This window comes from Heterostelium album (assembly GCF_000004825.1).
Source record: "Heterostelium album PN500 unplaced genomic scaffold PPL_contig15, whole genome shotgun sequence".
NCBI classification, from domain to species: domain Eukaryota; phylum Evosea; class Eumycetozoa; order Acytosteliales; family Acytosteliaceae; genus Heterostelium; species Heterostelium album.
The window spans coordinates 57,485-70,720 of record NW_008805092.1 but is presented as its reverse complement, the minus strand read 5'-3'; the positions used below and the strand labels follow the sequence as shown (position 1 = coordinate 70,720).

General features: G+C 27.8%; 3 protein-coding genes across 3 annotated transcripts; 1 reads left to right on the top strand and 2 right to left on the bottom strand.

The window, feature by feature from the left end:
• Positions 1–985: 985 nt before the first annotated feature.
• On the bottom strand, positions 986–2,350 carry gpaD (guanine nucleotide-binding protein subunit alpha; the record flags this gene model as incomplete). Its single annotated transcript, XM_020577096.1, has 4 exons — positions 986–1,574; positions 1,711–1,862; positions 1,958–2,130; positions 2,224–2,350. The coding sequence occupies 4 exons, from the start codon at positions 2,348–2,350 to the stop codon at positions 986–988; spliced, it is 1,041 nt and encodes a 346-aa protein (XP_020432770.1).
• Positions 2,351–7,872: 5,522 nt separating this feature from the next.
• On the top strand, positions 7,873–8,938 carry PPL_06232 (protein phosphatase 2C-related protein; the record flags this gene model as incomplete). Its single annotated transcript, XM_020577095.1, has 2 exons — positions 7,873–8,549; positions 8,842–8,938. 2 exons carry the CDS (start codon positions 7,873–7,875, stop codon positions 8,936–8,938), a joined length of 774 nt encoding a protein of 257 aa, XP_020432769.1.
• Positions 8,939–9,162: 224 nt separating this feature from the next.
• On the bottom strand, positions 9,163–11,151 carry nagE (glycoside hydrolase family 20 protein; the record flags this gene model as incomplete). The annotated part of the gene is made up of 5 exons (XM_020577094.1): positions 9,163–9,397; positions 9,722–10,041; positions 10,119–10,215; positions 10,283–10,442; positions 10,524–11,151. The coding sequence occupies 5 exons, from the start codon at positions 11,149–11,151 to the stop codon at positions 9,163–9,165; spliced, it is 1,440 nt and encodes a 479-aa protein (XP_020432768.1).
• Positions 11,152–13,236: the final 2,085 nt, after the last annotated feature.

Below are 13,236 nucleotides of genomic sequence, written 5' to 3'. Positions count from 1 at the left end.
AATAAAACTAAACAATAATATGAACTAACTATATACAAACTTATTTACAAATTATTTATTATGAATTAGAAATGTTAAATTAACGTTTTTTTTTTGGTATTGAAGATTAATTTTAATAATTAAAATTTTTTATTTAATGTGAAAAATATGAAGTTTACTTAATAAATATACATCAAAAAATAAAATATCATTTTATATGCATTAACATCAATGAATCATACGAGTCACAGTATAAAATTAATAATCATTTAAGTTTATTTAACCAATAAAATAACTAAATATTTCTTGAATCTCACATTCTATTATGATAGAGTTTACATCTTTTAACTTTTAGGTAAATCTTATCAATATACAAATTATATATTCTTATTATAAAACAACTCAAATTTATAAAGTATGAAAGATTCAATCAAAATCTAAAATGGTAATACCATCATCATTATTGAAATAATAGTTATAGTATGATTGAGGAATTTAAATAAATATATTTTTTTTTTTTTTTATTTATTCTAATTTATTATTTTTTTATTTTTTTATTTTTTTTCTAAGTTTGTTGTCTATTAATACACAGGAGCAGAGCAATGGGTTGGGTTTTAAGAGAGTGGAGAGGTGTTTTAAATATGATTGAAAAAAAAAGAATGAAGATTGGGAAAAAAAGTAGTCTAAAAAAAAAATATAAATAATTATTATTATTATAGTTGGAATGAAAAAAAAAAAAAAAAGGATTTGGGAAAAGCTATATAATGTCAAGTTTGTGTGAGTTTGGTTGTTTTGGAGGTTGGTTGGGTTGTAAAGGTGTTGTATCTTTTTTTTTTTTTGTTTGTTTCCTTTCTTTTCTTTCTTTTTGAAGAATTGTTGATTGTTATTTGTTGTTGTTATTATTATTATTATTATTGGATTGTTGTTGTTTTAATTGTTTATCTTTTTAAGAGTTTCTTTTCTTTTTTTTTTTTTTGTTGTTTGTGCTTAAGTGGTGGTGGTTACCTTAGAAGTGCTCCAATGCCTGACTAAGAATGGTTTGTCGTACGGCTTTGAATACAAATTTAATGTTTTCTGTATCGACGGCACAGGTGGCGTGGGTGTAAATGGTACGAGGTGATGGTCCTTGGGCGAGGTACTGCGATTGGATAAACATGGCTGCGTCTTTATATTTGTTGGGACCGGTATATTCAGAGAAACACGACTGTAGTGGTACACGCTTTAGCTTTTCCTTGAAGAGATCCTTCTTATTCAGGAAGAGTACGATCGGTGTATCTTTAAAGTAGTCGCAATTAACAATCTCTTTGAAGAGAGCCAGCGACTCTCTGGTACGGTTTACAGTCTCATCTTCACGCAGCACCTGATCGTAGTCACTCATGGCTGCCACAAAGATAACTGCAGTGACACAATCGAAACAATGAATCCACTTACGACGTTGTGAACGCTGTCCACCGACATCGACAATCTTTAATCTAATCTTTTCAAATGTAAACTCTGACTCTTGAATACCAGTTGTTCTTACACGACATCTAAGTACATCTTGTTCATTTGGAATGAAATCCTCTTTCATATATCTATCAATATTTTCAAAGAAACTAAATAATTATAATAATAATAATAATAATAATAATAATAATAATAATAATAATAATAATAATAATAATTAAAAGTTGATTAATATTTCTTATCTTTTTAAATATTATTAATTATTATTATTGATTTACTACTTACTAAGAAGCTGAATCATTCAGTTGGAAATATTTATCTTTTTGTGCATATGTATCTTTAATTCCCTTGTCTTCCCACAAGTGTTTGATGTCTTCGGCCAACAATAACCATGGTTCATTACCAATTGTTCGTCTTAAAATATTAGCTGCTCTTTGCTAAAAATAAATAAATAATAAATAAAATATGTTAGTTTATTTATTTACGATTATAGTGGTAGTAGTTGTAGTAGTAACTATTGTATTAAACTTACTTTGTTCTCTGGTTTCTCCAACTCAATATTTAATTTTGCAGATGCTGTCAATAATGCCTCCATTTGACTTATACAATTTGAATATACAAAAGCACGATACTCCATCAGTTCATCTCTAGAATAACCACCATCCTCTTGAATAATCTTCATTTGTTTAAAAATGGTTGATTTACCTATAATTATATTATTATATTATTATTATTATTAATATTTGTTTGTTCATTCTTTTACTATTTATTATTATTATTATTACTATTGATATTTACCTGATTCACCTGGACCCAAAAGTAATAATTTGACAAACTTTCTCAACTTTCTTCTATCTGTTTCGATCATTCTGTCGATCTTTGACGAGGCTTCAGTCTCCTCAGATCCAAAACATTTGAATCTCATCTTTGATTATTATTATTATTTATATTTATAAAATAAAAATATATATATATATTATTGAATTATTAATTATATAGATAAATGTTGTACAATTGTTTTTTTGCTTTTTAAAAAAATATATATATTATAAATTAAAGTTTGCTTTTACTGTTGTTTTGTTGTTGTTGTTGTGAAGTTGAAGGTTTGCTTTAAAACAAGATTTAAGTGGGGAGTAAAAATTTTTGTTTTCCAAAAAAAAATACCCTTAATATCTGTACAATTAAAAATGTTAGTGATTTTTTTATTTTTTTATAAAAAAAACTTTTTTTTTTTTTTTGTTTTAAAAGTTTGTTGTTTAAAAAAGCTATATAATGAATTAAAAATGTATATAAAAAAACTATATATCTAACTAAGAAACAAAAGAAAAATGTATTATATATATATTATTATTCTTTTAAAATGAATGCTACTACTTTTACAACTTTTTTTTTGTTTGTTTGTTTGTATTGATAAGAAACAAGTTTATGATCTTGTTCTTTCTATTGTATATTTATATATAATATGTATTGTGTCAAAGAAGGAAGTTGAAGTGATTTGTGTGTGTGAAGTGAAAAAGTGATCGTAAATTGATCGATATATGTTAAAAAAAAAAAAAGAAAATATAAAAAAATAAATAATTATATAAATATATCTATCTATTTAAATATTCTATCTATATCTATCTATTTTTGTATTTGCACTCTATTAGGAGTTAACCAACTGAGTTTGTGTGGCTAAAAAAGTTAAAATATTCTTATGGTTTTTTGAAATTATTAATAAGAGAGTGTTTGTAATTAGATGAGAGGCACCTCTAAATGGTTAAATGGTATGGTCAATAACAATATTATTATTATTATTTGTTGTTTTTTGTTTTTTTTTATCAAAATTTATTTTAATTTGCACAAATCTTTTTTTTTTTTTTAATGTTCCACCTTTCAAACCTTGATAAAAAAAAAATTGTTCGAAACAACAATAACAACAAAGAGTTTAAACCATGGTTTTGTTTTTTAACTTTTTTATTATTGAAGTGTGATGTTGTGTTTGTGTGTTTTTTCCAACGATCGCTTTTTTTTTTTTTTTTTTTAATTTAGAGTTCAAAAGTGTGTGAGAGTATGGCACATTTATGCCAAAAAAAAAAATAATAATAAAGACTCTATGATCCCTCCCACCACTTGGGTGAGTGTGATAGAAAAATAAAAACGTGTGTTTTTCACTACGATTCCGATTGTTGAGCGAACGAGTGGGTTTTTTCGAATTGTGATCAAAAAGATGATTGGTGATAAACTTTAAATTAATTGGGTGACATGGTTAGTTTGTAGAAAATACAAGATCTTGAAAGGATTGGTGGCACCCAGTGTGATAATACTCAACACACTAAAAAACTACAACAGTAACTAGCAGAAAAAAAACAATAAAAAAAAAAAAAAAAGCATGCCCTGTTATTATGAAAGAACAAGAGAAACAACTAAAAAACATCTAAATTTCAGATGGAGTTTATCAAACTCACATCATTAATTTTGTTTTTTTTTTTTTTTGATTCTTATTGGTGCCCACACCAAAGTAGAGTAGTGCTCTAGGAACGTTTTATATGATATATTTCAATCGTTTGTTTTTGTTGTTTTTATAGATGTGATGTGATGTGATTTAATGATAAAAAAGGTCTCGTCCAAGGAAAGGGACGGTGTGCCGCGACGGTGCTTGTTTAGTGAAGATTCTAGATGTAGATCATTGCTTTGTTTAACAAAAGAGAGAGAATAGAGTGTCTCGAAGTATCGGTGGGTGTTGGACAGATATATATATCCAGTCCATCATCATGGTCACAAAAATATAGTGATGAGTTTAACAAACTGACCAAAACACAATAAACTTTGTTTGGTGTAATATACATCGAAAAAAATATATAAATGCTTTAAATCTTACTCTTAAAATGATAATTGGTTGGTTCGAAGGCTGGTTTTTTCTTTTTTAAAAAGGATGGTTCGTAATTCGCTGCTGACTTGTCTGGTCTAAGAATATTATTTAGAGATTTAAAAGTTTGTTTGTTTGGTTTTATTTAGTAAACTATGGAACCAATTTTATTATTTTATCCTAATGAAAATGATAGATTTGACAGGTGACAGGTTTTGTTGGAAGTGTGAAAACTTGGTGTTTTGTGAATGTTTGTTGGATTTGTTTGATTGAATGATTAATTTAGTTGAAATGTTTATTGTTTTGCAAATATTGTGAGCACTACCCAGTTTTGATGATTTGTTTTGCAAATAGTTTGTTTTTTTATTTAATTAATTATTGATCAATTCCAAATTGAATAAAAGTAATATTGACCAGTTGAAATTGTTTAATGATTACAGTAATAATTGTAAAATTTTTTTTGTTGTTGTTGTTGCGGATAGAGTAGTAAAATAAATAAAATGTTGTTTGTTTATTGTTAACAACAAGCGAGCAAATATTTTGAATGAATATGAGTTTACTGATAACAAAGTTCAAATACAATTGTAATGATTGATTTGCTTGGTTTTAAGAGGATTAGAAAGTGGATAGCGGAGTCAAACAAAACAAAAAAACAAAAGAGAGAGAAAAAGAGAGAGAAAATAAGAGAACAAAAAAAATTATTATTTTTTTTTAATTAATAATAATATGATTAAATGATTATTATTTGGGATGTTTGTTATCAGACCCTTATCCTTAACCACCACCTCCTCCACCACAAAACCACAAACTAACAACAACACAACAACAGCAGCAGCAACAACAACATAAGAAATAATAACAATATTATTAAACACAATCACAGTATGCCAATAACTACTAATATAATCATAATTATAATCAGCATCTATCTGATTGATTTCAATGGTGGTATGCTGACACTTGTTGAAGTGAAAAAACAAAAAAGAAAAAAGAAAAAATTTGGATATGAACAAAGTGTGGGAGATTTATCTTATAATCAAAAACTTTGAGAGTATATCTGATTCTCAAAAAAAAAAAACAATCATAATATTTAGACAACAGTTAACCACTACACCAGTAATTGTTAATATTAATGGTTGTGTGTGTTGTATTTATGTGTGTGTGTTATGTGTTGGTTAACATTAGTAATGTCAAGCAAGTTGAAGATGGAGTAGGATTTCAATAAACTGATTTATGATAGTTATGTTTTTTGGTTTGTTTATTTTCATTAGGATATTGTTTTTTTTTTCTTTTTCTTTTTATTACCTTTTTCTTTGTATTATTTAAATAGATGATGATGATTTAAAAATTTTAAATATTATTGCTTTGTTACTAAATTGAACTTAAGTTAAGTTAATATCTATGTTTGTTTAAAAAGTTGGTAGGATGATTTTGAAGAGATTGTGTATTTTTGTTTTGTTTGTAGTTGGTGATGATATTAAATAAATATGTTTAATGTGATTTTTGAATCTGGATCTCAAAGTAATTATTATTATTTGTTTGTTGTATCTATATCTTTTTTGTTGCTTGAATGTGACTTGACTAAAAATAACTTGAATTCAAAGTGGTACCACTTTTTTGGTTGTTGGTGTTCCATCTCAATCAAGAAGAACAACAACACCAAAACAACCCCCAGAATACATAAATATTAATATTAATAAAAATTAAGAAATTTTCTTATTTGATTTCCAACAACAACATCTTTAGATTGTAGTTAGTTGATCAATAAGTCAGGCACTACTCTGACATCACATGGGGTGGGCTCAACATGTATTGATTAACAAAAAGCTTTGATGCCATTGCTATATATATTAAATTATATTAACCAAATCAATATAGAGATCGAAATTATTGCAAAGCCTCACCGAATTCTTGTTGATCACTTTCCATGTTTTAAAAGAAATTCTGAATGAATGCTCCAAACTATGACCACGCCCCATATCAAAGAATCTTGTGAAAAGAGATCGTTTCGATCATGTTTCTCTAATAAATCAGCGTTGGCATGATCATAATATATATGTTACTATTTTTTACAAAATTTCTATTTCTCTAAAATCTTAAGAGGATCTATTGATGGACACACCTAAATATATACACCCAATCAAAAATGTCGTTAAAAATAGTATCCATTGAAAAAAAAACAACCACAATTACACAAAAAATTTCAAAAAAAAAAACTAAAAGAAAAAAAAAATCTCTTTATTTTTGTTGAAAACTAAATTATTTTAGATTTTAGATAAATAATATTTCTTTTTCTTTTTTTATTATTATTTTTTTTATTATTTTTCTTTTTTGAAATTTAAAACTAATTTAAAACTTATTATTATTATTGCAACTTTATCACATTGTTATAAATTCTGATTTTCTGTATTACACATTAATTTCCTTTTTGATTTGTGGAACCAAAAAAAAACAAAAAGACCAACGTTTAAAAATTTTTTTTTTGAATTATTTTTTATTAAAAATTTTTTTTTTCACCAATATGTGTTGTTTTTGCAGAAGGTAATTAAAATAGTATTCTGATCATAATTAACTGACTGAATAAAATAAAATTTAAAATCAAATCATTTTATAAAAAAAAAAAAAAACCTCCTGATTCATAATTCAAAAATCTAGGTTAATTTTTTTTATCATTTTTTATTTTATTTAATTAAAATTCATAGATAATTCATTCATGTGTGTAAAATAATAGTAATAACAACAACGAAAACAATATTAATAAAGAACTTTCAACAACAACAGCTGCTCTTTACACATCTTGAACATAAAAAAAAAAAAAAAAAAAAAAAAAAAAAGAAACAATAACAATAACCCCCCACCCATACAAAACAATAACAACAAAAATAACAACACTACACACTTATATTAATATAGTAATATAACAACAAGCAACGATATTTAATAAACAAACAATTGTATAATTTGAATTTAAATTTAAATTTAACAAGCAAAGAAAAGAAACAAAGTGTGCCAACACTACTGTGATCGACTACAATATAACAGCTAAACCTTTCAGTTCATTTTTTGGTTTAGTTTAGTTTTAGTTCAATTCAATTCAGTACAGGTTAATCTAAGCAAAGCTCACCGCATAATAACCAAAAGATAAAATAAACACCACCACAAACAACACTTTAATCAACAACAACATCATCTTCACATAAATAAAATATATATTTATATATAAATAACATTTATTTTATCTCATCACAACAATAATAATAATAATATTTTAATTTCAAAGTATTCATTGTATAATAGTAGTAGTATCTATCCATTAATTAAACTTTTAGTAGTAACATTCAAAAAGTAGCAAGCAACAACACACACAAAAAAAAAAAAAAGCAACAACAACCAATTTTTATTTGTTTTTCAACAACCTTATTTGTTTTTTTTTTTTTTAGTTAAGTGTTTCCATTATAAAACATTTAATTATATAATATATTTATATTTATTTATTTATTTATTAAGTTAACAACAATAATAGATAGATAGATAGATAGATAGAAATCTTTGGTTTTTTTAAAAAAAAAAGTTAAAAATTTTTTTTTGTTATTAAAAAAATGTCAACACAAACATCACCCCAATCAATGATTGTGCTTCAGTATGATCAATTACCACACTATAGAGTCGCAAATTTAAAGAGTAGTACACATAGTATTCAAGTGGATGGCGATACAGACGAGCCATTCTTGTCTACACGTTCGATTTCGACATATCCCTTGCTGCCTGGCGGCGAGAAGGATGGAGATCCAATAGCAGACAAGCTATTTGTACAAGTACACAGAAACCGAGCGATCCTAGCTGTCGCCGATGGCTGCAACTGGGGAAAGCGACCGGCTCTCGCAGCGAGCCATGCAATCGCTGCATTTGCAAACTATTTCAATCAGAGACAATCAGAGATCCTCACACTCCAGGATGCCGGACACTTTCTTCTGCGAGCGTTCTGCGAGGCACACAACAAGATCGTAGAGGGCAAAAACGATATATGGGAGGCTGGAACCACTACACTGCTGGGCGGTCTCGTGCTCGAGCTCGAAGACGACTCGGGCGTGCCAAAGTGGGGATTCCTGTGTGCGAGCGTCGGCGACTGCAAGGCGTTCCTCGTCTCGCTGAAGCGTAGAGAAGCAACCGATGTCACCAACGGCAACAGATGTAATTTAAATGACACACGTGATCCTGGCGGACGTCTAGGACCATACGTCGGACAGGGCTATCCCGACCTCCGAAATCTCAAATTGTATTTCACATTCTGCGAGGAGAACGATATTGCGCTGATCGTCAGTGACGGTGTGCACGATAATCTCGATCCAATCATGCTTGGCAAGGTGCCGTCGGAACTCAACATCAACGCACAGGTTTGGGAGGATTTGAATCACGAGGAGCTACTGAAAACAAAGACAACGTTTATGAAGAATTTATTAGAGGAAATAGTTTTTAACGAGGGAAAGGTCAACCCATCGGATATCACACACAAACTGATCGAGCACTGCTCCACAGTCACACATAGAGCACGTGATTTCATGGAGAAGTTCCCAAAACAAAAAACAACCAAACGACTACAGAGAATATCCAGGTAAAATGGATCATACTACATGTGTAACTTTCCAAATCGGTCGTTCCAAATAATAACTAAAAACAATAACAATAATATAATAATAATAACTTTTTTTTTTTTTTTTTTTGTTTTGTTTAAAACAAAAAAAGATGTCGACACACACATATAATCATAAATTTATAATAAAATAAAAAAAAGAAAAACACATTTAAAATAATAATAATAATAATAATAATAATGGTAACAAAGTTACCTTTTTTGTTTCTTTTTCTTAATCAATAATAATAATTGTGATTTAATTAAATTCAGTATCATAATTCTTAATTCTGTTGATTGTATCACCTATATCTATATCTTGATTCTCTAGATGCTTGGCGAATCTTGTTGCTCTTTCAATGGTTTGTTTGTCGACTTTGGATGTGCTGTTTCTTGATGACCAGAGTTTTTCACTGATTGCTATGAGTCGATGCCATACACGATCGGAAAATCCTCTTTCCACAATGGATCCATCCTTTTCAATGGATTTCTCACTGAATTGTGTAAGTTCCCATGCACATGCTTCAACACCAATCAGATTCTCCAGATCAAAGTCAAACACTCCCGAATAGCAATCGTCGAATGATTTACATCGTTGATACGACGGATCGAGATAATGACCGTACGAAAAGATAAATGGTTTCTTTAGTTGTTCGATTTGGTGTAGTTCATCGGTGCCTTTCCAGACCTGGTAGATCGGATTCATAAAGTTGTTCTCCGGTGTCGTTACGAGCGTAGGAAGAGTGTCCTCCCAAAAGACAAATTGTTTGTTTGGCATCTGTTCTTTGAGAATAGGGAAGATTCTCTTGAGGAAATACTTAAAGTAGGTGTTGGGATCAGAGTAGCCGTATGATGCCATTCTCTTCATCATGGCAAGATCCTCTCCCCAGCAACCGACCGGTATTTCATCGCCACCCAAATGCACATAGGGATCACGGAATAGAGTGGCAATAGATTTAATGATAGCAGTGATAATCTCATAGGTCAACTCCAATGAAATGTCCAAAGGAACATTCAAAGTGTAATCAAAGCTAAGTGTATTGATAAAGGGTAGCAGATATCCAGGACAAACCGTCGATATATTGTAACCCTTTCCCCAAGATCTCGCATGTGCAGGCATATCAATCTCTGGTATTACCTTTATAATTAAATTACAAATTAAGAGTTTAATCTTTTGAAAGTTTTACATTTGTAGCTTGTTAATTAGTAACTTACTCTTACACCATAGATTGCGGCATAATCAATAATACTTTTAATTTCATCAGTATTATAGAATCTTGTTTGAGGTGTTTGTATACCATTATGAATGAAACTAATAATCTATAGATTAATATATATATATTTGTTATTAATCTAATAATTATTTAAAAAAAACATACCCTAGATGACTGGCACCTTTAATATGTAGATATGGATACTCCATAATTTCAAATGGGAAAGATTGATCATCTGATATATGCCAATGTAAAGCATTCAATTTCAATGAGCTCATTCCTCTAATAACAGATTTAATGAAATCAACTTCATAATATATTCTACCTATCATTGATTATAATGTTAATATTAATTAAGATAGCCAACTCTTTTTGATTGATGATATTTAAATATCAATACACTTACCGGTATCTATCATTAAACCTCTATATCTATAGGTTGGTTCATCTCTAATGGAGAATGGCAGAAAAGTAACACAGATTTGATGATCTGAATTGATATAGGAGAGTTGTGCAATCGTTTTAAAAGCATTCTGAACACCAAAGGTAGAGGGTGCCACTATACGTATGTATCCTTTGTTGGCGTAGATATCGTATCGCTCATTGCTTCCAAATGGTATGGTGTTGTTGTAGGCAAAGTCGGTCTGTGTCAGTGAAGGATTCAATACGATGTTGATTTGCGGCACCGGGAAGTCGTAGAATACATCCCTCCAGTGAGTGGGATTGATGTTCAGAAAGAATACATGATAGAATGCACGTATCGCTTGACGTTCGTCGAGAGTCCAGCCACCTTGAAACTGTAGTGTTGAATTGACAGCTATTCTTATGCAATCATGGTTGTTACTGCTCGACTCTACATAGAGTGGTTTCGGATAGATGTTATCTTCTGCTTTACCCTCTAAATATTGAAATGCCAAAACATTGTTGTTGTTGATAGCAATTATTATCAAAAAACAAAAAACCAATAAAAATCTCATAAAAATGGATCTTTTTATGAAATTTGTAGAGGTCAATGTTGAATTGCTATGGAACATTGAATTTTATTTATAATAATAATTTGTTATTATTATAAATCCTTTATATAAATAACCAAACCAACCAACCAAAAGATATTGAAAGAAATGTTAAATATATGTTATTGATTAAAAATAGTTTTTTTTAATTTCAAATAAATATTATAAATTAATATAAATAATATATTTAGAATCAGTTAGTTAAAAAAGTATAATAATTTTAGATTAATACATGAGCTGAGGGTGTATAATGAGATAAAAAAAATAAAAATAAAATCATTTTGTTTTTGATCAATCAAAATAAACACACACAAATATTACTTTTAGAAAAACAAAAATTATCACTGTAGCATCTAAGATCATTGGATGATGAATTATATATTAAACACTTATTAGTTTTAGGTAAGTATTGTATATTAAAATTAAAAGTTAATTAATATCAATTTCAAATTCATTTATTTTATTTATTAAACTATCTCATAAATTTATCGTATAAAGTAAAAGTAACTTATTGTGGTTATGATGATTATCGATATCATCATTAAAAACGTTATATGATTTTTTAAATAATAATTCAAAAAAAAAAAAAAAACAGATAACGTTTATTTATAATATTGAAATTTTAATGAAACAATATTTATTATGGTTTGTTTTTTTTAATATTGGATAATTTATGGAAAACATTGGATATGTTGATACTAATTATGTATTTATTTTATAATCGTTGAAAACAAAATAGAAAGCAAGGGTATACGGCTTTTTCATGAATCACATGTGTGAGATTGTTGTTGGTTGATTTTTTATTAATTGTATTATCATTATTGTTATTGGTCATCATATCTTTTTTTATGATATTCCTAAACTTTTCGGTACAGATATATTAAAAATTTAAGAGCAGTGTTGTATATTATAATTATTAAGCAATAGGGGAATGATTTTGATTAAAAAATCATTACCACTAGATTAACAAAAATAAAAATAATAATAAAATTCAGCTCTGAGCTGGTGTCCTGAAAAATAGTTAAAAACATATGATCTTCAATCATTTGAAATGGAGGGGTGTGTTAAATTCATCTTCTTCTTTGATAAAGTACAAATAATAATATCAAATTATTTTGTAGTATGTTAAGAACTCAATTGTATGAAATCGTTAGCCAATATTTTCTCTCTCTTGGATATGTATATTATTGGAATATTTGTGATATTAATTTTCAATGTTATTAATGACCATGGTTGCTCGTTTGGTTAATAGAGTATATATAAAGTTTGACCACTTTTACTCGAGCTGTCACTATGTTTTGCTGTTGTATTGAGAAATCTCATTTTTTATATGAGAGGTGGTGTTGGTGTGTTTGTACAGTGTGTTCGGGTTGTGGTGAAGAGAGTGTGTGTTGTTTTGATGGTGATTTTGGTTGTAGAATTAGTGATGATGATAGTGGTGATTATCTTCAAGTAGCAATTCATCAACTTAACTTAAGATATGTTGAACATAAATATTATATATTATTGTTGGTTGCATTATTTATAGATTTCCTATTAGATAACACAAAAATATTAATCCCAATAATAAATATAGGAATAACACTAAAAAAACAAATTTAACTTTCAGTACTTAATACTCAAGTTATATCTCAAGACAAAATAATCAATATCTGGTGTTCTCTTTATCTTTTATCATCAAACCATTCATTTCTCAAAAGGTATAGTTTTATATATTCTATAGAAACAATAGCAATAATTGTGATTTCATTCTTTTACAATAACAATAACAAAAACAACAATAGAAAACCAAAATAAATTAATTCCTTACCAATATATATTGAGGTTAACCTCCCAAACAGCAATCTACTATCCACAAAATTTATTTTTAATAATCAAATGATAAAAATAAAAAAAAAAACAACAATTACACAAACATGAATGATCATTTTTAGAATAAATAATGAATGTCATTGAATATCATTTTTATCTTGTGAATAATAATAATAATAATCAAACTGAAAAAAGATTATTATATATATAAAATCAAAAACTGAAATGTTTCAATAATTATAATAATAATAAGAATTAAATAATAATAATATTCTCTTAAAATATTATTTGTTT